The sequence below is a fragment of the Rhinatrema bivittatum genome, chromosome 5 (genome assembly GCF_901001135.1).
Source record: "Rhinatrema bivittatum chromosome 5, aRhiBiv1.1, whole genome shotgun sequence".
NCBI lineage: Eukaryota > Metazoa > Chordata > Amphibia > Gymnophiona > Rhinatrematidae > Rhinatrema > Rhinatrema bivittatum.
The window spans coordinates 370,608,226-370,634,635 of NC_042619.1; the positions used below are offsets into that span (position 1 = coordinate 370,608,226).

Here is a 26,410-nt window from a genome sequence, read left to right on the forward strand (position 1 = left end):
TTCCTTCTCCCCATCTTCAAAGGATTCAGGCCCTGGGGGAAAAGAGACTGCAAGAGCCCCAGACGTATAAATTCGTTTGTGGCCCCTGTGGTATATACAGGGGTTACAGGTGATATAGGCGGTTGCCTCCAGCACCACATTTTGAAAACACTGCAAGCTGCTGCTGCCAGCCGGGTGACATGATCCTGCGGGACACCAGTAAGCTGTTCCACGTTCTGCTGGAGGAAGCGTTAAGTGGCCACCCAGACTTCCACAGTTTTGTAGGCAGCAATGGCAGGATCGGACCTGGTTGGCATTGATTGGTGCCTGAAACTTGTTGAAATAGCAGGAGCTTGCCAATGTACTCCCTGCCACTTCCTCCACTTCTGTCCACTCTGCCCGTTCTCTCCTACACCGGCGCCTTTCAGCGGTGCTGCAAGCCAGCTTCACGGCCAGGCTTGCAGCAATGCTCAATCCGCTGGCCGCGGTCTCAGGATCTTCCTTGTGGCAGCAGAAGCTGGCGGAAAAAAAAAAAGTTCTTGGCTGCTTTCTCAGCACACCCTGGATCCTGGGGCTGGGGGGGGGGGAATGCATTTTTTTACACAGGCAGGAGGTATTTTGGGGAGGTAGAGTTGGGACAGGGAAATTATTTACGCATAAAGGGCCTGATATTCGTACCTACGCGCGGGCGTAGATTTGTGCGCGCAACTTTTGATTTTCGGAAGTATGTGCATAAATGTACACAAACACAGACATTTACACCTTCTCTGGAATGTGTGCACATGTCTGGCAGGGTTTCTGAGCACAGCCCTAATTTTCAAAGCAGATTTACACACATAAGTCTGCTTTTAAAATTCTGAATAAAGTCTGCAAGTGCTTTCTATTTGCAGACTTTAGACCTACACATGCAGTTATAAAATTGGACTCCCTACATATTAGACTGTAATGTGCAGAATGTTTTCAATAAAGTTTCCAGAAAACTGGAAATTAAAAAATAAAGAGAATTGCTTCCCTTTATTTGCTAAGTGTGCCAGAAGCAGCCTCGGAGGATCAAGTTTTACTTTCCTTATTACCTGAGAAAGTGCAAATATACATCTCTTACATAATCAGTATCATGACTAGAGCAAACATCCATAGTAGAAAGAATGACAATAGACATTAATGTTTTAGAACTTTCATTGTAAATGTTGTTAAAATTCAGAGACAGAATTTTTCTTATGTGAAAGGTGCGAGCATTGCAATTTGCAGATAATATAACATTTCAGATGATTGAATTAAGGATTTGTAGGAAATTTACACAATGTGGTTATGATAAGAAATACATGTAACTTTCTGTTGACCAATGCATTCTTATAATCTTCCTGAATTTTCCTTGGTGATGATTTGTCTGATGAAGCAAGGCACAATGCGCATTGATTTTCAACATTAGTATCCTTTAGCTTTAAAATATTTGGCACGAGCAATAACATCATTGGAATAATCCTGGCCTGTAGTGCGAGCATCAACTTCATGAAAGCTTTTGATATTTCCAGGTCCAGCGTTATAAGCAGCAATCCCACCTAAAAAATAACCAATTAGAAAATTCAAACAGAATGAAAAATAAGGGTCCTTTTTTATTATGTGATGGGCCTGATTAATTGCAGGTATTCGCACAGGTACAAAAGGGGAGAATAGCTGTGATGAAGGAAGCCCTATGGATTTTAAGTTGCTGTGGAATTATACTGGCTATTTTTTTGGGACCTTTTAGTATAAGAAAATAGAAATGCTTTCTTCATCATTTTCCCTGTTTGCTCATTACAGCAGGAGCACAACTACAACAACATCATGTATTGCAGCTGTAATGCAGTGTAAATTATGAACTGAGTCTTTCTATACAAACATTCTAATATGTTCTTGGAACCAATAATTTTCACACTGTAGGATGTTGAATGAGTGGAATTATTAATTAGAAAGAACATTTTATTTCTACTAATGCTTCTGTGTACAGGACTTTTGTTTAAAGCTGTATCTTAAGAAGACAAGAACATAAGAACATGCTATACTGGGTCAGACCAATGGGTCCATCAAGCCCAGCATCCTGTTTCCAACAGTGGCCAATCCAGGCTACAAGTACCTGGCAAGTACCCAAACACTAAGAAGATCCCATGCTACTGATGCCAGTAATAGCAGTGGCTATTCTCTAAGACAAACTTGATTAATAGCAGTTAATGGACTTCTCCAAGAACTTATCCAAACCTTTTTTAAAACCAGCTACACTAACTGCACTAACCACAACCTCTGGCAACAAATTCCAGAGCTTAATTGTACATTGAGTTAAAAAGAATTTTTTCCGATAAGTTTTAAATGTGCTACTTGCTAACTTCATGGAGAACCCCCTAGTCCTCCTATTATCCGAAAGAGTAAATAAACGATTCACATTTACCCGTTCTAGAATTCTCATGATATCTCATGATATCCCCCCTCAACTGTCTCTTCTCCAAGCTGAACAGCCCTAACCTCTAGTCCTTCCACATAGGCGAACAGTTCCATCCCCTTTATCATTTTGGTCGCCCTTCTCTGTTCCTTCTCCATCGCAATTATAGATGTGACTCGGTTATTTACACTTTCGAATAATAGAAGGATTAGGGGGCATTCCATGAAGTTAGCAAGTAGCACATTTAAGACTAATCGGAGAAAATTCTTTTTCACTCAACGCACAATAAAGGTCTGGAATTTGTTGCCAGAGGATGTGATTAGTGCAGTTAGTGTAGCTGGGTTCAAAAAAGGTTTGGATAAGTTCTTGGAGGCGAAGTCCATTAACTGCTATTAATCAAGTTTACTTAGGGAATAGCCACTGCTATTAATTGCATCAGTAGCATGGGATCTTCTTAGTGTTTGGATAATTGCCAGGTTCTTGTGGCCTGATTTGGCCCCTGTTGGAAACAGGATGCTGGGCTTGATGGACCCTTGGTCTGACCCAGCATGGCAATTTCTTATGTTCTTAAACTGAGTCCATACCTGGGTTCTGAAGGCTGATTTAAAGGATCGCCAGACTTTGTTTTTTCACTATTTTTCTGCTTTTGAATGCTTCCTGCGGAATTTTCAAGATGGCCACCATTCCTGCGGATGGCCTGTCTGCACACTTGTACAGGAATACAGCATGCTCACCCCTGCAGACCACTGGAACTAGGCGGAGGACCTTCGTGCACGTGAAGGACATGGCCCAAATAACTCAACAACGTGCTACAAAAAGTGCACAAGGCGTGCCCAAGAGCTTACACCATCTTGGACTTGCATCAAGAGCCTGGGGCAGAATGTGCTTGAGTCACACAGTACTAACTTGGACTCCAATCCAGACACAGAATCAGCAGTGATGAGTGCCTATGGTGGCTTGGCTGGAGTGCTCCCGGTGTCTTCATATTCAAGAGTCCATACCGGTGGTATTGTAGTGTGTTCTCTTCTCAGACCATCTTTTTCATTGAGAACAGTGAGCTGTGTTGTTGCATCCATCTACCTTCAAAACTCTTTCTGTCTTATGGCCCATTTGCTGGGATTGCCTGGTGCAGAGCTAGAAGAGGAGAACCCTGGAAGAAGGACGACTGGATCTGGGGGGGTCCCAAACCCCACCATGAATGGAGCAAGGAAGCCAAAACAATCAGGATACCCAGCAGAGCACGCAAGCATCTTAGCCGTGTGGGCTCTGACCAGCAGACTGCCATTGGTAACCACTGCCCCAGAGGGGCTCGAGGTGAGCGAACCGAAGGGAGTCAGGGCTGAATCCAGGAGTTCGTTGGAACCTGGGGGTCAGGGCAATGAGTCAACTGCAGTCATTCCATCTTGCTAATCGTCATGATAGTGACGAATTGCAAGTAGAATCAAAGGACGTGTCGAAATTGGTCTTACTGCTTGCAGTGTTGCAATGTACCCCAGAAGGAAACCGAGGCCGTGGAAAAGAAATATAATGGTTGTATGAAAAGGTATTGTGGCCAGGAGGGTGAACCTGTGCCCACATGAGCCAAGAGGGTAGAAGCCTGGGAGGTGAAAATTGTGCATGCATCTGATGTAACCTCCATCGCCAGGAATGGTACACATACTATAAAGACTGATGTTCGCTCTGGGTTACCTAAATTAGAAACTGTGCAAGATTATGTACACTTAGCAGTGGGAATTTTAATGGAGCAAGCTTCCATTTCTGGTCTATTGTCAATCTCGACTGGGATCAGCAGTCAAGCACCAGTGAGTACTGGGGTGATCGAGGTGGGAAAAGGCCTCCGGTTGTGATGTTGCCCCTTCATATTCCTGAAATAGATCTTTCCACCATGCCGGTCACAGATGCCATGCCAAATGATCCATGGCTGGCTCTGGGTTGTCCAGGCCAAAGAGGCTTGACCAACTGGTCAAGGGAGGAACAGTGGGTGCGAAGGATGGTATCAGAGTACTGGAGATACTCTTATCCTTACATGCCCCTAGCCATTATGAACATTGTCGACATCATAAGAACATAAGAACATAAGAATATGCCATACTGGGTCAGACCAAGGGTCCATCAAGCCCAGCATCCTGTTTCCAACAGTGGCCAATCCAGGCCATAAGAACCTGGCAAGTACCCAAAAACTAAGTCTATTCCATGTTACCGTTGCTAGTAATAGCAGTGGCTAATTTCTAAGTCAACTTAATTAATAGCAGGTAATGGACTTCTCCTCCAAGAACTTATCCAATCCTTTTTTAAACACAGCTATACTAACTGCACTAACCACATCCTCTGGCAACAAATTCCAGAGTTTAATTGTGCGTTGAGTAAAAAAGAACTTTCTCCGATTAGTTTTAAATGTGCCCCATGCTAACTTCATGGAGTGCCCCCTAGTCTTTCTATTATCCGAAAGAGTAAATAACCTATTCACATCTACCCGTTCTAGACCTCTCATGATTTTAAACACCTCTATCGTATTCCCCCCTCAGCCATCTCTTCTCCAAGCTGAAAAGTCCTAACCTCTTTAGTCTTTCCTCATAGGGGAGCTGTTCCATTCCCCTTATCATTCTGGTAGCCCTTCTCTGTTTGACCACATTTGTTCATAATTAACCCAGTTAGAGCACAATAGTATATACTTGCTATGCTCATTTGTTCACCCTTAAAAAGGCATCCTGTCTGTTTCTTCTGAGAAATGTGATAAAAAGAAAAAGAAAAAAATGCTAGGGCTTATTTTCATATATTTCCATTGACAAACCTTAAATCATGACCAATGTATTGACTATCCCCTCCCCTGCAGCATTTGCATCTGTTTCTATGCGTTATGTACTGTATTTTGTATGCTGCAAGCACATGAACAGTGTCCTTTCCTACACGTCCCCTCAGATTACACAGGATTACTGAAGCCTGTATAGAATGCTGCTCAAAGGATATTTTTGCCCTAATCAGCAGCTAAAATTCTGCAATAACAATTCAGGGAGAAATAAAACCATAAGGTACTATGGCCATGGGAAAATGGGAGGAGGGAAGGGGGAAGTGGGATTGCAGTTAATAGAACATGTTTTGACATAAATGTTCCTGATATATTAAAAAAAACACACACAAAAAGACATTTAAAAATGTATTTCTTGTCTGATATTCAATTGATTTATTGAATTATATAATTTGAAATTTAGAAATAAATAATAAAAAATAAAAAAAAATGTGTCCAGAAAAAGTCTCACAGGTGAAATTCTTTGATTGTTTTAAAATGGTTAACCCCACTCTCCTACTTATCTGCACTCATGGTACATACCTTTCAGCTGTTCAGTCATTGACCAGCTTGGGAACTTCTTCTTAATTTGTTTAATCATACTGATGCAAATTTCTGTACCCTGCATAATATTTTCCCCACTATTCCAGGTTCCTCTAGGTTTGTGCCACCGTTTGTCAATCTGGAAGATAAGGAGAGGCATATCAATCGCATCTGAGAAGATTAGTTTGAACACAGCAGCTAAACACAGAAAGGATGGTGCTTTGTGATTTTTCACTAAAGAGTGATGTTTGAATCACTTGGGAATTTATTCTCTCTCTCTTTTGTTTGTTAGAGGAATGGAAAAGGAAGGTTGTCAAGGACTTAGAACACTTCCGTTGGGAATGGTAGAGTATTTATACAATGATAGGGCTGCGATAAAAACATCATCTTCAATGTGTGCATGTGCTATGATTTTCTAGTTTTAGTTGCTTTGCTTAATGCATACCGTGGTTGCATAATTTTTACTGTCTTGAAAAGATCAAGGATTAAATATGATAAAATCATGTCCAACTGTGATATGGGATTAAACATTTCTTCCTCAGAAAGAGACATTATTAAGGAAGCAGTTTTCAATTTTCAGAGTCCAGGCTGAGGTCAGATCCAATAGACAGTCTGAGAAGTATCAGCAAGTTGTAGAGCTGTTTTTCCTGACTGGTTATTGTTTGAATGTTTCTGAGCTCTAAACTGGTTCTGTTTCTGTTTTGCTCTTTCTCTGTCTATGTTCTACGGCCCGCGCACGGGCCTGCTCACCTCGCTAGCTCCTCTGCAGGTCATGGGTCGGCCTCCCCAACAGCAGCCGCGAGCTTCTTCAGGCCTCGGCAGCCTTCCACTGCACACCAGGCCTCACGCCGGAGTTTCGCATCCCCAGTGGCGTTGGCCATGAACCTTTGCGCACGTGCGCGGACCGCCCGGCCTCTTGTAGGTCCAGGGGCGGGTCCTAGCTCTGCGGCGCGCCCTGATTGAACGTACGATATAAGGAAGTCCCTGCCTGCACTTCCTTGCCTTGGCAATCGGGTCGGCACTGCAAGTGTAGTTTGCCTCCGCGTTCAGTCTTGTTCCAGTTTTGCTCCAGTGTCCTACTGTTCCAGCGTCCTTCTGTTCCAGCGTCTGTCTGTCCTGTCTCCCCAGGTAGTATCCTCAGACTGTCTCTCTGTTACTGACCTCTGCCTGTTCCTTGACCATTCTGCTCGCTGCCTGGATCCTGACCTCTGCCTGCCTTGTGACCTCGTCTGACCTCTGGAACCTACCCCTGCTTCGTTGACTACTCCTCAGACTGATCCTTGGATTCTGACCCGGGCTGCCATTGACCACGTCTCATGATTCTGACTTTGTCCCTTGCCTTGTCATCGCTTACGCTGTAGTGGCCTTCCTTGCTCCTTCTGACCTTCAGCCTAGAGTCCGACTGTGCTCCCTTGCTGCTCGCGGGCACGCCTCTCTACTACCTCTCTGGGAGACCCTGCGAGGCCCACCTAAGTCCAAGCGGCCCGGGTCCCTATGGGCTCCACCCGGGGGGACCGCGGGCTTCCAGTGGTGAAGCTCATCCTAGCCTCCGTCTCCTCCTGTGCTCCGCCCCCTGGGGGGCAGATACTTTCTGGTCCCTACCAGGGAGCTGTTCTCCACTGCTCCAGGACAAGGGTCCACCTCTAAGCGCAACATGTTCCCTCTCATCTTCCTATTGGTCCCTTGACCCAAAGCAGCCTGTTTATTTCCTGGAGAGATTTTCAGTTACAAAAAGGCAAGCTAACAGCTCATCCTGAATCCTTCTCTACAAGCTCCTAAGAAGCATCACATTTCACCTATTTATTTTTCTCCTTCTATTCACTAGTATCTACAGCTTCAACTACAGCTGCTGTTTGTCTCCCTCTGACTACTGGTCTCCACAAACTCGTAACAGATGAATCAGGCACTGCTGTTTGTATGGATTCTTGTCTTGCCATTCACAGTGAGTGTTGAACTGTTTCATTATTGCAATAATGTTGTTTGGTCTTCAAGAACTGAGTCCTCTGATATCGGAAGCTAGGAAAACAAAAGGTTTAGCAACACAAATGAAGACAGACCGTATTCATAAGAATAGCACACCCTCAGTATGGTTTCCAACAATTTTGGCTGTAACTCTCTTTCTTGCAGTATATAAAGGAAGTGATAAATCCTCTTTTTGAAAAGACACCAGATCAATAATGGTGATTGGCTAGGCATTCATGAAATAATAAAGTGCAAATATTCTAAGAACCATGCATTAGTTCACATTACAGTTGTTTTTCTCTGTCAAGAAAGATATCTGTTTAATAATTTGACATTATCACAATGCAAAGTATGTTTTTTTTTATATGTGTATTACCCACCTGCATCAAGCCAAAGGCATTGCCATTGTCACCCCATCCATTCCTCAGGACAGCCCCTGCACGAGATTCCCGAGAAATTATTCCGGCAATCACAGCTGCATCCATGCATAACTTTCTGGCAACTGACTCAATTTTAAGTTTGTATTTGTTCATATTTTTTAGGTCATATGCAGCCATATGTTCTGATGCTTTGACACCTAAAACAAACAAATGTGAATTTTAATACCACATTGTACTATTGTTTTTTTAAAACAGTAGATATGTTTTCCAGAAATTAATGCTTAGGTAACATCAACTTGATTGAAATATTAATATACATTTTACAGATAACCAAAGGGGTAGATTTTCAGAGCCCTGCTCGCCTAAATCCGCCCAAAACCGGGCGGATTTAGGCGAGCAGGGCCCTGCGCGCCGGGAAGCCTATTTTACATAGGCCTCCCGGCGCGCGCAGAGCCCCGGGACTCGCGTAAGTCCCGGGGTTCTCGGAGGGGGGCGTGTCGGGGGCGGGGCCGGTCGTCGCGGCGTTCCGGGGGCGTGTCGGCAGCGTTTTGGGGGCGGGTACGGGGCGTGGCTACGGCCCGGGGGCGTGGCCGCGCCCTCTGTACCCGCCCCCAGGTCGCGGCCCGGCGCGCAGCAGGCCCGCTGGCGCGCGGGGATTTACGTCTCCCTCCGGGAGGCGTAAATCCCCCGACAAAGGTAAGGGGGGGGTGTAGACAGGGCCGGGCGGGTGGGTTAGGTAGGGGAAGGGAGGGGATGGTGAGGGGAGGGCAAAGGAAAGTTCCCTCCAAGGCCGCTCCGATTTCGGAGCGGCCTTGGAGGGAACGGGGGGAGGCAGCGCGGCTCGGCGCGCGCAGGCTATACAAAATCGATAGCCTTGCGCGCGCCGATCCAGGATTTTAGTAGATACGCGCGGCTCCGCGCGTATTTACTAAAATCCAGCGTACTTTTGTTTGCGCCTGGAGCGCAAACAAAAGTAGGCTATTCGCGCTCGTTTTAAAATCCGCCCCAAAAAGCAGACACTGAAATACATCCAATTCTACTCATAAATACAAATGTTTTGATTTCTTCCTATCCAGAAAACAATTTTTGAGACATCCTCAACCTATTCTTTCTGAAACAATGCTGCAGAGTAGACTAATAATAGAAATTAGCTGTATGCCATGTGAAATAAGGGGGATTCTGCAGACCTAATGAAGCTTGGAAGCAATAGGATTGAAGTCAGAGGTGCTGTAGAGAGTTGAAGAGACACAGGGATCTGTTCCAGATATTAACTTAAAGGCTGATGCCACCTTGTGGCTGATTGTTATATTTCACTGTTTTTCTACTTCCTGCCTCTTGTTACTTTAACCTTATGTGTTTTTTGCTGGGTAATACTACATGTCACACGTTCACTAGCAGATTTCAGTTGTCTTTATTTCTATATATGAAACACGGTTTCAGAAGTATTTACATCTTAAAGTAAAGGGTTTATGGAGTGCAGTGGGCTCAAGAACTATGAACAGAAGGCAAGGCTTGCAGTGATATGTGAAGCACAAGAGTGTTTCTGCATCATGGCAACTGATATCAGATTTCTGTCCCCAGAATGGTGACTTAAGTAGCAACTGGGAAAGTTTCAGAGCAAAATTTGAAGACTACTCTCTTACCAAAGGCTTAAATGAGAAATTAGCTGACGTGCAGGCAGCTGCATTGAGGAAGATGATGGGTACTAAATACCATCATGTTTATAAGCACAATTTGAGCCTTGCAGAGGAAACCATTCTTAATGCACTGGAAGCCTATTCAGGCCTGCAAATAAAATGTCATAGATGAAAGATAAATATTTGGCTGCTGCAAACAAGAGGAGGGTAAATCCATTGACATCTTTATCATACATTTGAGAAAGAAAGCAGTGACATGTGAGTGTGGCCCACTGAATGATAAACTGATTTGAGATAAACATGTCCTTGGCATAGCCAATGAGTGCACATGTCACTGTCTTCTGAGAGAACAAGATTTAAATTGGAATACAACTACTGAGCTTTCTGATTTGCACGAGAACTGTATGTGGTGCCCCCTTAGGTCGGCCACTAGATGGCCTATGTCCCTGCTTAGAACCTTTACATCTATGAGCCTTCCAGCCCTCTTTGCCACTCCCAACCTAGAGGGCTTGGATTGGACGCCTCATCCTATTTAGCCCAGCCATTTTAGTGTTCTGTGTGGCCCATTTTAGAAAGCCTCTTAGCAGTGAGGATGCCTTTTGATAATTCTCTGGCGAGGCCTCTCAGCTTCAACATGGATTTTAAGCTTGAAGAGATCCTTCCTCGTGCACTCCCTGTCAGAAGGTCCCTCTTCCATTAGTTCAGTGAGATAGGTTTTCAGCCAGAATCCCCTTTGGAGCTCTTAATTCAGAGGAATGAAGACCCATGAGCAACACTCTACTGATAGGTGGGCAAGACCAGTGATGGCTCCTGCTGATAAGAGATTTTTGATGGCTGAAGATATATCTAGTTTTCCTTAAATAAAGTATTTTAGACAATTGCTTTGTGGGGAGGTTTTTTCTGCTTCACCCCTCCCCTCGGGGATCCAGAACTGGGCTTAGCCTGGTCCCCTTCTTTCTGACTGTTCCTGCAAGACAAGTCCTCAGTAATAAATTTAAGAATGATTCAAGCCTGGGAGCTCCCAACTGGATCTCCACTCATGAGACCAGGAGAGGCTGGGTGTCCGAGAATGAGATGGATTCAAGTAGGACTGCTTTTCTGTATTTGAGGGGACCCCTCCAATAGGAATTCCACTTAGCTGCTGGGAGAATTTTGTGCACTTCACACCACCACAGGAAGTATTTCGCAGATGCTTGAAACAAAGGACACCTATCTGACAAGAAACTCAACATCTGTTCCATCAGTTAGTTGTAACTTCAATATTATGGACAAACTGGACTTTAATTTAATTATTCTAAAATCAATAAACTTTATCTTAACCTCCTGTGCCTGGTACTGTTTGGTTTGTCCCAGCATGTCATCTCTTGGAATGCAGCTACTAACTACACACATGGGAAGAAGCACATCATTGTCTGGACCATAAGCGAGAGCTTCCACCCCCCACAGAAAGAATCCATCCTGGGATAGAGAGTAAGCATGGAAGAAGTGCTAGCCAGATGCATGCCTCGAAGAGAACAAATAAGTTTCTGGCCTTTTGTGACCTAACCCCCGCCAGTAAGGGTTACATATGGAACAGGATGCAGGCTGACAGCATCAGTGAACCATAGACGGTTACCGTAATAGGTGACAGTAAGGCAACTCACCTGCAACCAAATCTGCAGGATGCAGGTATTGTGTCAATGCAAGAAAGCAAGAGAAAGAGCAATGTCCAGCATACACAAAACATGAAGGTTATGAAGTAGTTCGAATCATTTTGCAAGAGTTTGTCTACTGAGTAAAAGGTGAAACATAGCGAGGCTGGAAGAGATATGAGAATCAGATAATGCAGACTCGCTCTTTTGAGCAAAGAAAGATTTTATTTTTACATGTTTTGAATAAGTTGTCACAGCGTTAGGGTTGATGAATGAAAGCGGTTTTCTTTCCGTGCTGGCAGCTTCAATACAAGCGCGTTGCTAACTACGGCAGAAGCCCCTGTACTCCGCAGAAGCTGTCTGAGGTTTTCTCTTTTAATTAACAAAGGGGCCAATGCAATAAAGTGCGCTCAGCCTAGTGCACAGGTCAACGCACGGCTGGATGCGTGTTTTGGACGTGCTAGGCTAGCACCCGATGCAAAAAGGGGATTAGCGCTTCCAAAGCACGCACCCAAACTCACACGCGGCTGGTAGCGCTCATCACATGTAAAGGCCATGTAGATGAGGGTATTAGCTATTGCCGCTGAAGCAGAAAACCCTCCCTGGTGCCCAACACACACTCCTTAACGTGCCAAACTAAAGCCAGCCCTGGAGCTGGCGTTGTCATACCGCAGTGACCTGCAACGAAGTAACCAGTGCTAGAGAAGGACTGCTTTGGATTTGTAGCCAGAAAACGTACTTTTCCTCTCTGGCCACTGAGCTCTTGGCCGAAGAAGAGGACAAGCCAGGTGGTCCAGTGACAGTGGGGTTTCAGAAGTTTCTGAATATTAATAAAAGCCACATGCAACGCGATAATAATTAAAACAAATTGCACTGCAGTAAAATAAGAAAATGTGTACTTGTTGGGCAATATATATTCCCACAAAAGTGCGGCATTATTGAAGTGCAGAATCGTTTTTTGGGGGCCAGTGCAAGTGTGCTCAAACACATCTCCTGGACGCCCAATGCATTTGAGTGCTAGGAACGTGCAACTTATCCCTAGCACATCCTTTTTATCACACTGCCTGAGGCTGTGCACGCTTTAGGAAAACAGGCGCTCAAAAGGAGAACCTGTTTTACCGTGCATTTTATTGCATCAGCCCCAAAAAGTTTTATAGAGTATATTTTCTAAATTAGTTTAAGAAAAAATAATTAAAAAATAGACAAAAATGAACATTAAAATTAACATTAAAAAAAGGGGTATATGATATATGGACATTGAGAGCAGTGTGCCTTAAGGGTTTTTTTTAGGTTTGTAGATTTTGTTCCCAAACATGAAAGTGTTTGAGATGAAGGTCCCAAAGCTAAGGATCTCATTTCTAGGGTTGTCCTGGTCCCATGGCACATTCTGAAGGATTCTTGAGTTATTTAATTTGCTTAGGTGTACTAGAATATCTTCCAAATTAACATGAAACAAATACGTGACCAGTGCTATCCAAAATTTCACTAGTTACAATAAACGTTTTGAAATTACAACCTTTCTTCCTCCAGATAACCAGTTTCATCACATTCCAAGTTAAAAGTGGTACCTTTGAAATCTGATGAAAATGTCAGAGATAATATAAATTTACTGGATTACCACCCAGGGTTAAATTACCAAAAATATAAGTGGAAACAACTGAGATTTACACATTAAACACGCCAGTACTTAAAGAATGAAGTAGCACATACCAGAGAACTTCAACTTGTCTTGACTTGCAGTTCTACGGGAAGCTCCAGTGGTGGGAACATTCATTACATTGCCGAAGCATCCTGCTCCAGTTGAAAAACCTGGACGAAAGTGAAGGAAAGAAGAGATCATTTGTTTCAAAAATTTGCAGGATTCCTATGCAAATATTTAATTTCAGCTCAGAAATATCCGAAAGGGTGGGCCTCAGTTACATAAATTCTGGGAGCACACAAATGCATTTACTGCTGTCAATGGAGCAGCACTACTTAACATTCATCTTATTTTTTTTTCAATTTCTCTTCATTTCCATTTTTATCCCAGAGATGCAGTTCCTTGTTTCTTTAACACTCATTAAATACCCTCATACTGTGTTATGTGTGCACTCATTCTTTCCAGCAGGTACACATTCCTAGTCTGGAGGGCTCAAGGCATAAATGCTGGTTGTGAAAACAGGAAAAAGGGATTTCCCTTGTTCTATAGCAAGGGAACATTTATTTACTAAAATTGATATACTACTTCATTCATATAAAGCGCTTCGAGCTGTTTACATCAGTCAGATAAAACATAAAATATACTATTTAACAAACTCAAAGGGTCATTCATCAAAATGCATTATGGCATTAACGCATGCGATAACGCATGCAATAAGAATAGTAACGCACGGCACAAATGCACATTTTTGGGAGGGGCAGGATTTAGGAAAATGATGGGCGAGAAATAGAAATCATCAATCATAATAGTAAAATCTTACTAATACAAATAATAAATATTTCAAAACAGCCGATGAATAGAACATCTAATAATTAAAAACTCATAAAACTTTTCCAAATGCTAATAAAATATTTCAGAACAGCAGATACATCAAATAGTACCCAATAATTAAAACTAGTCAGGATAAAATAAAATCCACAGTTTTTAATATCTGGGAATTTTTTATTTACAGATTCTCTGAGATTGTCGTGCATTAGCAGAGGGAGAGGATCCGACTGACAGGACTGGACGGGGCTGAGGACTGCGCCTGAAGAAAAGATTGCAATCCCTGAAAAGAAATTCACCCAAGAAAATGTAGAAGGATCCATACCAAAACCAGGACGCACTTCTGCAGCGCCTACTGAACTGCCGTCCCCTGCTGAGGAACCAGTCAAGAGAGTTCCTATATCAGGCGTTCCTCCTGGCACATCTTTATCCATAACCTCATCAGGCTGGGAAGAACCAGGCTTAGTAAAATCAGAGGAATATAGTTCTCCCTAAGCCTCTAAACAGCGCTGGCGCAAGTTAAAGGACACACCAGACTGAGACGTCCAAATATTACAGACAACGCACAGGGCAAGGCACTTAGTTTTCTTAGCTATAGGCGCCATTATTTTTTTTTTGTGCATTCAAAATTTTAGGTGTCCAAAATGTAGGTGTCCAAATGGCTAGGCATCCCAACTTAAGCACAGCTCAGGATAAATGTGTGTCCAAACTGGACGTCACTACAACCTGGATGCCCAAGCTGACGCTCAACTCAGCGTCCAAAACCTGGATGCACACCTTGGACGCACAGTGCCAGAAACCTCGGCTGAACCAAAGTCCAGTAGAGGGCAGCCAAACTCGCAGGCAAAAGTGCACAAAAATGCTTTCACGGCCTACCACGCAGCGGAAAAGCCTTGGAGCGGGGCCCTAGCCAAGAGGCTGTTCAAACCTCCAGGCTGCCCCCGTCCCTGAACCTCACTCGGGACAGGACAACGTCGGAACGGCGCACCGAGCTCAGAGACTGGAGAAGGGAAATCCCTGAAACAATCCACCTTCATTGTCTCTGAAAGGTCTCCTCTGTTTTTTGTTTTTTTTTTAAACACTTATGTGAGTTCAGCCCTTACCAGCGGAGTACAGAGATAGTCTCTGGCTGTGGGGGAGAGGGCGTATGCTGTCACTGCCTCGCTCGGCCTCCTGCATCCACTGCCTTTAAGTTGTACAATCAGCTAAGTCCACACCGGCTGAAAAACCAGCAACCAGACAAAGGCACACATCTGAGGGACCACGGAAATCACCTCAGGAATTCTCAACTGGGGGAGGGGCCATTTGGTATCACCACAGAAGAGCGGAGCCCATTAATTTTCCTTTTTAAATTCTCCTTCTAAAAGCTGAAGCAATCCCCAGTAGCATACCTGGGAACTTTTGATTTCCTGTCACCCTGAAATTGTCGGTAGGGGGGGGAGTGGGGGAGGCAGCATGCGCACAAACTTTCTCACAATAGCACACTCACATGTTCACTCACACACATACATGCACTTTCTCACATACACACACACTTCTCTCCCTCTATCATACACATGCACTCACTTCTCTTCCTTTTCTACACACATACATGCGCTCGCACACATGTACTCACTGCTCTCCCTTTTTCACACACAAACACACACACCCACACACACTTCTCTTCCTCTATCATAAGCATACATGCACTCTCACACACACACATGCACATTCATTTCTCTTCTTCTTCTTCCACACACATACATGCACTCTCACACACATGCACTCACTCCTCTCCTTCTTCTACACACAGTCCTCACCACAAACCTACCAATGACATCAGCCTCCTCTTCCAGACAGATCTCCTTCAAGCAACTGCCCTTGCATGGGCCCAATATAGCTCCTCCTCTTTCCTACACGCCTCCTCCTTGCAGCTGCATGGGCAATGGATCTCTTCCTTTTTCAGGGGTGGGGGAGGGAAATGCTCCTTGTTCTTCTGCATGTCTTCACTCGCAGCCCATCTTCTTTCCGGCGTGGAACCCATGCTCCTTCTCCTCACGCATATGGCTAAATGAGTCTCTTCCTTCCAGCATGAGGCCCACACTCCTCCTCCTTCTGGGTTGTGCAGCCCCGATAGATCTCCCTTCAGCCGCACGCCGGTGACTTTTTTTTCCAGGGTCTGCTTCTGCAGCAGGACCTGGAGTTTTCTGTTGGCCCGGAGACCCGGCAATTCCTTTACAATTCCGGAGTCTCCGGAGAGTTCCCGGAGCCAAATCCGGAGAGTTCCCAGGTATGCTCGTCCTCTTTCTTCCACCCTCACATTATCCATGACTCATGGATCCCTAGTGCTCTCCCTCCCTAACCCCTGCCTGATCCTCCTATATCTTCCCTAGCAATGCTCCCCATTCACTTGTGCCACATTGACCAAGAGCTTTGATCCAGCTTCTCCCCACAGCTGCCATCCCAACCTGTGCACACGCTCATAGAAAAGGCATTGATCCAGTCCCCTCTCCAGGCCATTTATCATCATCATTAATTATCCTTCATATATTCATGATCATTGTTTTAATCACCAATTCATCACTATTATTCAATCAATGTAATCAGTATCAATATTTAATATTAATCATCAATTCATCAGGCAGACCAATGAAACCCTGCCCAACCCACCCACCCTGAGTTGAAAGTGTGCTCTTCCTGTGGTGTATATATAGTCATTGTGTTTGCCTTCTTATAATGCTCTCTCCTCTCTCTTTCTCTCTCTCTCTCACACCTTGACTGAAGCCATCAAATGCCTTCCAGCTTTTCAGCGTGCGCATGCACGGAAATACAGTGGCTCCAGTGTGCCGCGAGAGGTGTGGAAGTAGCGGCGGCCCAGAGATTTTATCATCCTGCATGTCCACCATCTACTGGTAGAGGTGCATAAGCCACTGGTTCTGGATTTATCTGTCTGAATGCTAAGAAATTGTTGTTTGTTATGATGTGTGTTACTACTTTATTACTTTGCAGACTATGTTGCTTGTTATTTTACCCAGTACCTAGTCAGATATGCAGGAAATAAATGTAATAAATAAATAAAATAAGATAAATATATAACGTGTATACACACATATCTTATGAATATTTATATTGGGCATCTTGAAAGTCTGACCTGGTTAAGAGTTTAAAGGACTGAATTTGGGAACCACTGATCTAAACAATTCATTTATCAGAAAGCCCATGAAGGATAATTTTCAAAAGAATGTGCCTGGGTAACTAACTAGTTACCAGGATAAATCCCCTGGGTGAAATTTCTCTCCACTTAGCAGTTAAAAGCACTTATTTTTTCCATGAGAAAAAGGAGTAAAGCTGAGGTACAGGGGGAGCGTTAGGGTGGAGATGGCAAAGTACTCATGGGGGATTTAATTTAGAAATCGCCATGCTTACTTTTCCCTACATGCTGTTAAGCAAGTGGAAAGTCTGCAGGCCCTTTTGTTCTCAGGGGCCTTGCTGGCCTCAAATTTTCAAAGGGAAACTCTGTAGGGAGTTTCCTTCTGAAAATTAGTTTGTAGGTCCAGGGGTGTCAGCAGGCTTTTGAAAATTGCCCCGATAAAGTTTCAAAGGGCATCTTTTTCCATTCATGATTTAAAGCCTGTTTGTCTCGATATCATTCATTTCTGTCATTCAGACATTCTCCAGGAATGATTCTAATGTTAGTCTGTAGAGAAGGATAAATATAAAAGTGTGAAAAGAAACAACACTCACCAATGGAGGCAGCAAAACAGAGGGACATAACAACGGCTAACATTTTGGCAGCTGAACTTTCAGACACCTAAAAGGATCATATCAAAAGAAAAAATAAATATGTAAATGTATTTCTTTAAGGTTTACTAGTAATCATTTCACATGGTGTAAACTTTAATAAAAGTTTACACCACGAAGAGGAAGAAGTTTACACCATGAAGTTTACACCATGAAGAGGAAGAAGAGGAAGAAGTTTACACCACGAAGAGGAAGAAGTTAACATAAAATGAATGGACCCACAGAAATAGAGAGCATAACCTCCCATTCACTGTAATGCACAAGATTCTGTCCGTAGTAGCCTCCCACCTTGCTCTGTATGCCTGTCACAGAAGAAACGTCAGAGCACTAGTGCTTCACTGCTGTTGACCCACTCAACATGGCTGCTCTAACCTGACATTGCACCTTAAGACTGCATCATGCTTCAGGCCACCTGATTTTATAAGAACATAAGAACATGCCATGCTGGGTCACACCAAGGGTCCACCAAGCCCAGCATCCTGTTTCCAACAGTGGCCAATCCAGGCCATAAGAACCTGGCAATTACAGTGTCTATTGGTTTCACCATTAGTTCAATGTATTTGTTACTGGCGGTTTACAACTGATATAATAAATAAATAAAACCTCATGGATTACAAATGAATCTAATTTAGAGCTATTAATCAGTCTTCGAATCTCCTGCCCCTATTAACAAACTCTAGGGGTGAAAGGGGCATCCGTTTTTTTCATCACAGCTTCAGTATTGATGGACACATTCAGGAAGTTAAAGTGTACAGTCATGTAGCAGCTAACTTCTATGTGCTAAGGGACACTGAGCGCTGCAGCACACACTTGGGTGGAACTGGTGGACAATTGTCTTTGCTTATACATGAACAATACTGGGCCCAGTGACTACTGTCCTGTTATACCCCCGCAGAATACAGTGAGCTCACTGGTAATTCAAAAGGTATACCGGGCCTTGGTACAAGAAAACCATAGATACACACCACATCCCTTGTGATTTATTTAAGTGAAGTATGTTACTTTAAAACCATCTGTATTGTTTACAGATTCTACATGTGTAAATGTTTTTAACCCTTTGTTTTATGCATAGCTCTTAATGCAATTTATCTTCTGCAAAAATAAAAGTAGTGTTGCTTTATTTTAGTGTGTTTGCTGGTTTATAGGGACAGTTCCCTTCAGAAGTATTTTCCATTAGCATACGGGTCACACCTCTGGGTGGGGCTACATTCTGGAGGCTAGGCCCGGGATTGACTATCCCTGCTAAATAGAGTTGAGGCATCCAATCCAGATCCTCCAGGTTGGGAGGGGCTGAGGGAGATGGAAGGCTCATGATATTAAAGTCCCATACAGGGACTTAGTGACATCTAGTGGCTTATCCTGCCTATGTGTCCAATTCAGTTCTCAGCCCAGAACTTGGAACACACCAAGACAGTCTGAATTTCAGGACAGTCTAATGGGGTTGAGCAGAGGGTACTTTACTCATGTGTGGGATGTTGGTTGAATCAGATTCTGGAGGGGATGGATTTTAAGGTGGTTTTAGTTATTGTATATTAGATTGTTTTGCTTACATTTTTTACTAAATGAGTATATTGTGAAACAGCTGGTTTGCTCCCTAGTGAGTAGGAATTTAGAACTTGCTGGCTATTTTCTGTTATAATTATTGTATTTTTGGTGCTTTGATTTATGAATTGCTATGATTTGTATTTTATGAACCGTATTATTAATCTGCTCTAAGATGCTTCTGTTGGGTTTGATATAGTGAGGTATAAAACAGAGACTGAAACAGATTCACATACAACAGAGGCAGTGCATGCAGATCTATCTCATATATATTCATTGAGGATATCCTGAAGTCTAGGCTGGTTGGTATGTCTCTAGGACTGGGTTGAGAACCACTGCAAGTCTAATCTGAAAGTTCTGCCATTGCCTCTACAATATACCTCAAGGGAACCATAAGAACATAAGAAGAACATAAGAACATGCCTTACTGGGTCAGACCAAGGGTCCATCAAGCCCAGCATCCTGTCTCCCACAGTGGCCAATCCAGGCCATAACCTGGCAAGTACCCAAAAACTAAGTCTATCCCATGCTACTGTTGCTAGTAATAGCAGTGGCCATTTTTTTTTTAAATTTAATTTTTATTGCGTTATAACATTTAAACACAAATGTAATAATCCAAGAATTTCCAGAAAACAATTACAATTTCAGACTTCAATACATAATACATTTATACTCTAGCCCACATCTAGGAGGAAAAGAGAGCTCCTTTCTACTGGGTGTCTTCTTATTTATGCACCCCTTTCACCTAAACAACACCACTATTTCTGAGATTTGTCCTTTAGGAATCGCTCCAAGTGTATAGGGTCTGTGAAAATAAACTTATTATTCTGAAACATTATATGACATTTGCAGGGAAATTTTAAGAAGAAGCTAGCTCCTATATCAAGAGCCTGTTTCTTAAAGGAAAGAAATTGTTTTCTGCGCACTTGAGTTGGGCGGGAAACATCTGGAAATACTAATATTTTTTTCCCACAAAATGTAAAATCCTTATTTTGAAAATACTTTGAGAAAAATAAGTCTTTGTCCTTTTTGAAGGAAAAGGAGACCAATAATGTAGCTCTAGTTTGAATATTGTCCATAGAGTCCTCCAAGAAAGTGGAGACTCCGGGACTATTCAGACTATCTATACCACCCTCTTGAGCTTGGAGCAATTTTTTTGTAGGTAAATAATATAACTGCAGTGGCCATTTTCTAAGTCAACTTAATTAATAGCAGGTAATGGACTTCTCCTCCAAGAACTTATCCAATCCTTTTTTTAAACCCAGCTACACTGACTGCACTAACCACATCCTCTGGCAATGAATTCCAGAGTTTAATTGTGCGTTGAGTGAAAAAAAACTTTCTCCGATTAGTTTTAAATGTGCTACTTGCTAACTTCAGGGAGTGCCCCCCTAGTCCTTGTATTATCTGAAAGAGCAAATAACCGATTCACATTTACCCGTTCTAGACCTCTCATGATTTTAAAAACCTCTATCATATCCCCCCTCAGCCGTCTCTTCTCCAAGCTGAAAAGTCCTAACCTCTTTAGTCTTTCCTCATAGGGGAGTTGTTCCATCCCCTTTATCATTTAGTCGCCCTTCTCTGTATCTTCTCCATCGCAACTTTATCTTTTTTGAGATGCGGCAGCGAGAACTGTACACAATTCTCAATGTGTGGTCTCACCATGGAGCGATATAGAGGCATTATGACATTTTTCGTTTTATTAACCATTCCCTTCCTAATAATTCCCAACATTCTGTTTGCTTTTTTGACTGCTGCAGCACACTGAGCCGACGATTTCAATGTATTATCCAATATGATGCCTAGATCTTTTTCCTGGGTGGTAGCTCATTATCTGGGGTTTTCCATTTGACTTGTTTTACCACAATTCAAAGATAAGACAGGGGGGAAGGCAGGGTCCCTTCCAAAAATGTTTTTTCTATATCTGCTGGTAACTAGTTAAGATTGGTTTAAAGTAATTTATACATTCAGCAACTATGAAAGGGGATACTACCAAGCACAGAAATATGAACTGCTCATACAAATTGTTCTGCAATTCTTTTCTTTCTTACTCTATAGGTGACCAACTGATCAACACTGCTAATGTGACTGTATGCCAGGAAAGAGGTAAGGAGGGCCATGCATACTATTTAGATTGTGTATCCAAACAGCTGGGTAATAGTTGAAACTTTTTTTTTTAATGGATGTTGTTTAAATGTTTCACTATTTATCCATATCATTTAGTGCATTCTGTTATGACTGTACATAAATGTATTTTAGTTTCATATATAAAATTTGCTAAATAGTGAAGTCAATATTTAAAAGGGTTTGTCTGGCTAAGCACTGGACAACCAGAAAAACCTGAGGTTGAAATATGTCCCTGGCAGATCGGATAAGTTTTAGCCGGCTCAGTCATTAGCTGGCTAAAACTTTGCTGGATAGAGAAGAGGGGGTGCAGGGTCGTACTGGGAGCAGGCTATGTCTGGTCCTGTGGAAAGCAGTCTCACTGTTATCTCGGTACATGTTCCTGGAAAACATATACCGTAACTGTCTATATTCAAAATATAGCTCGTTAAGTAGCAAAAATAAAAATGTTTAAAATCCTTCTCGGCCAGCAGACTCGATCCACCTGGCAAAATTATTAAAAATATCGTCAGGCGTAGCACTTGATTCTTCCCGCTTCCCCCACCCCTCCCAAGGAGCCTCCCCACACTCATGAATTTGGCAAAACAAGTGGGCTCTGAGCCCTCTCCTACCCCCCTACCCTCCCTCCTCCCAACCGTAACACAACCCGAATCCTCCTATCCCACCCGGAATATCCCAAAAGGCCCAGGGTCACCAGAAGTGCACTAAACCCCTGCTGCTCCTGGCAGTATCTGGCACAACTCTAACAGCAATGCCGGTATTATAGGCCTCCAGCACTGCTGTCGTGACAACACTGGACACTTTCAGGAACGGCAGGAATATGCCACGCTCTCGGCAGTAGAAGGGGAGAGATTGGATTGCGGTTGCGGTTGGGAGGGCGGAAGGCAGAAGGAAGGAAAGGGCTCAGAGCCCCCTTGTTTTTGCTAAATTTGGGGGATGGGGAGGCTCCTCAGGACAATATGTCCTGCAATGTTTTGTCCTCGCTTGGGGTGCTTGGAGGGGCAGGGGGGGGTACCTGGCCCAACCAGTTTTTCAATAATTTTGGAGAGCGAGAAATTAAGGGATTGAGCCTGCTGGCCCGGAAGAATTTATTTTTTTGCTTCTTAACTGACAATATTTTTAACGTAGCTATTTAAGGTGAAAGTTATGCAGGTACATATACCCAGATAACTTTAAACCTAACCAGTTGTACTCATATAGAGCTGGTTAGGCTTAAAAGTTGGCGGGGTACGTGCACCCGGATAACTTTAGCTGAGCATATTCAGTGAAAGACTTGTCCCACTGAATATCTGTAACAAATTATGCAACTAACTTTAGCCGTATAACGTGTTCAGTCCTTGGCTTACTGAACATGTACCTCAGTGAGTTAGTAACATCCAAATAATACAACAGCTCATTACTAAGAGATTCTGCTGTTATCCTAATTCAAGGGGCAGCAATCAAATTACTCAGGTGGATGCAAAGCCCACGGGGTTTACACTGAATCAATGCTTTCATTACTGCTCCCAAAAAAATCACCCGCAGAGATTTGTGTCTAGTTTCTCTGTGTGTAATTTTTTGTTTAGAAACAATGGGGCAGATTTTAAAACATATATGCGGGCGTAGATTTGTTCGCGCAACCCGGCGTGAACAAATCTATGCCCGATTTTATAACATGCGCGCGCTGCCGCACGCATGTTATAAAATCCGGGCTCGGCGCATGCAAGGGGGTGCACACATGTGTACCTTGCGCATGCCGATCCCGAGGGGAGCCCCGATGGCTTTCCCCGTTCCCTCCAAGGCCGCTCCGAAATCGGAGCGGCCTTGGAGGGAACTTTTTTTCCAGCCACCCCCCACCTTCCCCTATCTAACCCACCCCTCAGCCCTACCTAAATTCCCTCCCTTACCTTATTTTATGTCTTACGCCTGCCAGAGGTAGGTGTATCTTGCGCGCGCCTGGCGCGCGAACCTCCAGCACGGTCGGAACAGAGGAGGGCTCGGGAAATGCCCCCGGACCGCGTCACGCCTCCGGACCTGCCCCCTGATCGCCGTCACGCCCCCGGACGCGCCCCCTTCCCGCCCCTTTTTCAAAGCTCCGGGACATACATGCGTCCCGGGGCTTGCGCGCGCCGCCGAGCCTATGCAAAATAGGCTCGGAGCGCAGGGGCAGATTTTCTCGGGTTACGCACGTAGCCTTTGAAAATCTGCCCCATTGTGCATAGATTTGAATAATCAAACCCATGTGCATTGTTCCTCTCTCTACCACCACCCACCCTGGGAATCCCATCCAGAGTTCACAGATAAAAGTATAAAAAATGTTCATACTTTTATCCACAGATGGTCTGGCAAGATACAAAGGCCCCCTTTCAGTGGGTAAAATGCTTTTTTACCTGCAGAAACGGCTCTATTGCTTTCATAGCATCAATAAAGACTAATTGCACCCAAAGTTACTCATAAATCCAAATTTGTAGAAACATAAAATGTGAGAGCCGATATGGGCTCTAAGACCCTTGGTCATCTACCCACGTTGCTTCCTTTTGCAAATCCACAGACCACAGTTGATTTCAGGTTTTTCTTTTACTTCCTAACAATTAAGAATCCTCATTGCTTATCTCATGCCTTTTTCAATTTTGTTCATGTAGACTATCATGACATAGAATGCTAGAGATTATTAGGAAAGAAATGGAGAATAAAATAGTGAATATCATAATTCTTCTTTATCGCTCCATGTGTGCAGTTCTGATCACCACATCTCAAGAAAGATTTAGCAGAATTAGAAAAGGTACAGAAAAGGGTGACCAAAATGATAAAGGGGATGGAATGATTCCCCTAAGAGGAAAGGCTAAAGAGATTAGGACTCTTTAGCTTGGAGAAGATACAGCTGAGGGGAGATATGACAGAGGTCTATAATATGAGTGGAATGGAACGAATAAATGTGAATCAGTTGTTTACTCTTTCAAAAAGTACAAAGACTCAAGGACACAAAATTCAGTTACTATGTAATACATTTAAAACTAAGAGAAACTTTTACTCAATGCATAATTAAGCTCTGGAATTCATTGCCAGAGGATGTGGTGAAAGCCATTAGTGCAACTGTATTTAAAAAAGGTTTGGACAAGTTCCTGGAGGAAAAGTCCTTTAACCATTATTAAGTTAGAGTTGCAGAAATCCACTGCTTATTCTTGGGATAAGCAGCTTGGAATCTATCTACCCCTTGGGATCCTGCCAGGTATTTGTGACCTGGCTTGGCCACTGTTGGAAACAGGATACTGGGCTTGATGGACCTTTGGTCTGACCCAGTATGGAAAGGTTTATGTTCTTATAACCTTGTAATCTTACCTTGTTTCCGTGTTCAGTCTTCCACTGGTAGCAGACCCACTATTATAGCACTTTATATACTCTTCTAATAGTGATCTCACCCCTAATTATAAACATTGGACAACAGATGAGGAAAAAATTGCAAAATAAATATTCCTCCCTTGAAATGGTTGCTGCCCAGCCCAAAAAGCAATTAATAATTAATCTGACACAGTTGCCAGATGCCATTTCACCCTAAAGATCTTTTATGCATTAATAATGCACTTCTTGCAGCCCGGATGTTTAAATATGTTTTGCCAGCTAAATATTAAACAAAATACCTAAGTCCCATGAGACCTCTGAATGTGGCTTCAAAGCACAGCGTTCATAGCTCAGACACTGTGCTTTAAGGCAGTGCTTCCCATCTTTTTTGTTTTGTGGCACACCTAGCACAGGGTTCACTTTGTTGTGGCATACCAACCACTTCCTTATTTCTTCCTTTGCCCCCATCCCACTGGCATCATCATCACTTTCTCCCTCCCTCAATCCCTTGGCACCATCTTCTCCCTTCCCTCTTTCCCCACCATCATAATCACCCCTCTCTCCTGGCATCATCTTCTTCCCTTCCCTCTCCACCACCACCCCCTGGCATCATCATCATCACCAACCATGTCCCATTATCTCTTCCCCTCGCTTTCTACATCCCCCATCACCTTCTGTTTCCCTCCACCCCTCCCCCACCCCTGGAATTTTCATCACCTTCTCACCCCTGGCATCATTATTATCACCACCATCTTCCCTTTCCTTCTACCTCCTCTCCGACCCTCTGGAATCATCATCATCATAATTCCTCTCTCCCTCCATCTCTTCTCCTCTGGCATCATTACCACATTTCCTTTTCCTCTACCCCTCTCTCACACTACCTGGAATCATCACCTTCTCTCTCCCCCCCTGTCATCATCATCATACTTTTCCCTCTACTTCTCTCCCCCACCCCCATGCATCATCACCTTCCACCACCTCTTCCCCCCACCCACTCACATCATCATGACTTTCCCTATCCCTGCAAACCCATCATCCTCACCTTCCATCTCTCTCTACCTGGCATTATCTCCTTCCCTCTGCCTCCACCCCTTTCCCTCGGCATCATCTTCACTCTGCTTCCACCCCCAGGCTCATTCACCATTCCTCTCCCTCCATCTGTCATCATCAACTTCCCTCTCTTTCTCTCCCCCCCCCCCCCCCCCCCCCCATGCCAATCACCTTCTCTTCTCTTTCACTCCACCCCATCATTCCCTGGCATCATCTCCCCATCTCCTAGCATTATCCCTTCTCTCTTCCCCCACACCCTGTGACACATTCATCTGTCCCTTTCACCACTCCCCCCATCCCCCCCACCTCCCAAATCCTTGAACAGCACATGTCTGAGAGCAGGTTTACCCAGTGCTGCTCCTTCCCTCTTTGCCAGCCTCCCTCTGCAATCTGAACTGCTGGGGCCAGCAGGTCTCGCAAGCCTACAGAGAGCCCCGTGCAGTTTCTGTTGCAGAGGAGAAAGAAGAGGGGTAGCAGGAGCAACTGCCGATCCGCGCTGCTCTCTGACGCCCCCTGCCGGTGGGAGGACATCTTGCAGGCTCAGAGGGGAAAGGCAGAATACGTGCAAAGGGAACCAGATAACTTTTAAGTCATTGACTTCTTATAAGCAGTTTTTATTTGCAAAAGTAAAACTTAAAAAAAAAAGGATGCTTGACTCTTCCATTGACCTATGATTTAAACCATGAAAGCACACAAGATTTAAGCCACATAGAACATGTGCAATCAGTACATTGATGGTCATACCTTTAATATATAGTATATACATATTGTTTAATACATTATACTGGCTTGAATTAGAGGA

The 26,410-nt window shown here is 43.7% G+C and overlaps 1 protein-coding gene across 2 annotated transcripts; it reads right to left on the bottom strand.

Annotated features, from left to right (window-relative positions):
* Window positions 1–1,137: 1,137 nt before the first annotated feature.
* LOC115093091 (lysozyme g-like) lies at window positions 1,138–26,139 on the bottom strand. Of its 2 annotated transcripts, none has more exons than XM_029604780.1 (6): window positions 25,957–26,139; window positions 17,518–17,584; window positions 13,041–13,139; window positions 8,063–8,259; window positions 5,721–5,859; window positions 1,138–1,538 (listed from the first exon to the last, which is right to left on the bottom strand). In XM_029604780.1, the coding sequence occupies exons 1-6, from the start codon at window positions 26,137–26,139 to the stop codon at window positions 1,405–1,407; spliced, it is 819 nt and encodes a 272-aa protein (XP_029460640.1). In that variant the 3' UTR covers window positions 1,138–1,404. The 2 variants fall into 2 exon arrangements, with proteins under 2 accessions (XP_029460640.1, XP_029460641.1); XM_029604781.1 differs by lacking the exon at window positions 25,957–26,139 and adding an exon at window positions 24,559–24,640.
* Between the last annotated feature and the right edge of the window lie 271 nt (window positions 26,140–26,410).

What these genes read in the sequence shown, in the direction of transcription:
- LOC115093091 (XM_029604780.1), bottom strand. Translation starts at nt 26,139, where the DNA reads ATGTCCTCCCACCGGCAGGGGGCGTCAGAGAGCAGCGCGGATCGGCAG. An exon ending in AGACAAGTTGAAGTTCTCTG is followed by an intron (nt 8,260 to 13,040) that starts GTATGTGCTACT and finishes TGTTTGTTTTAG; the next exon opens with GTGTCAAAGCATCAGAACAT. An exon ending in AATGACTGAACAGCTGAAAG is followed by an intron (nt 1,539 to 5,720) that starts GTATGTACCATG and finishes GTTATTTTTTAG; the next exon opens with GTGGGATTGCTGCTTATAAC.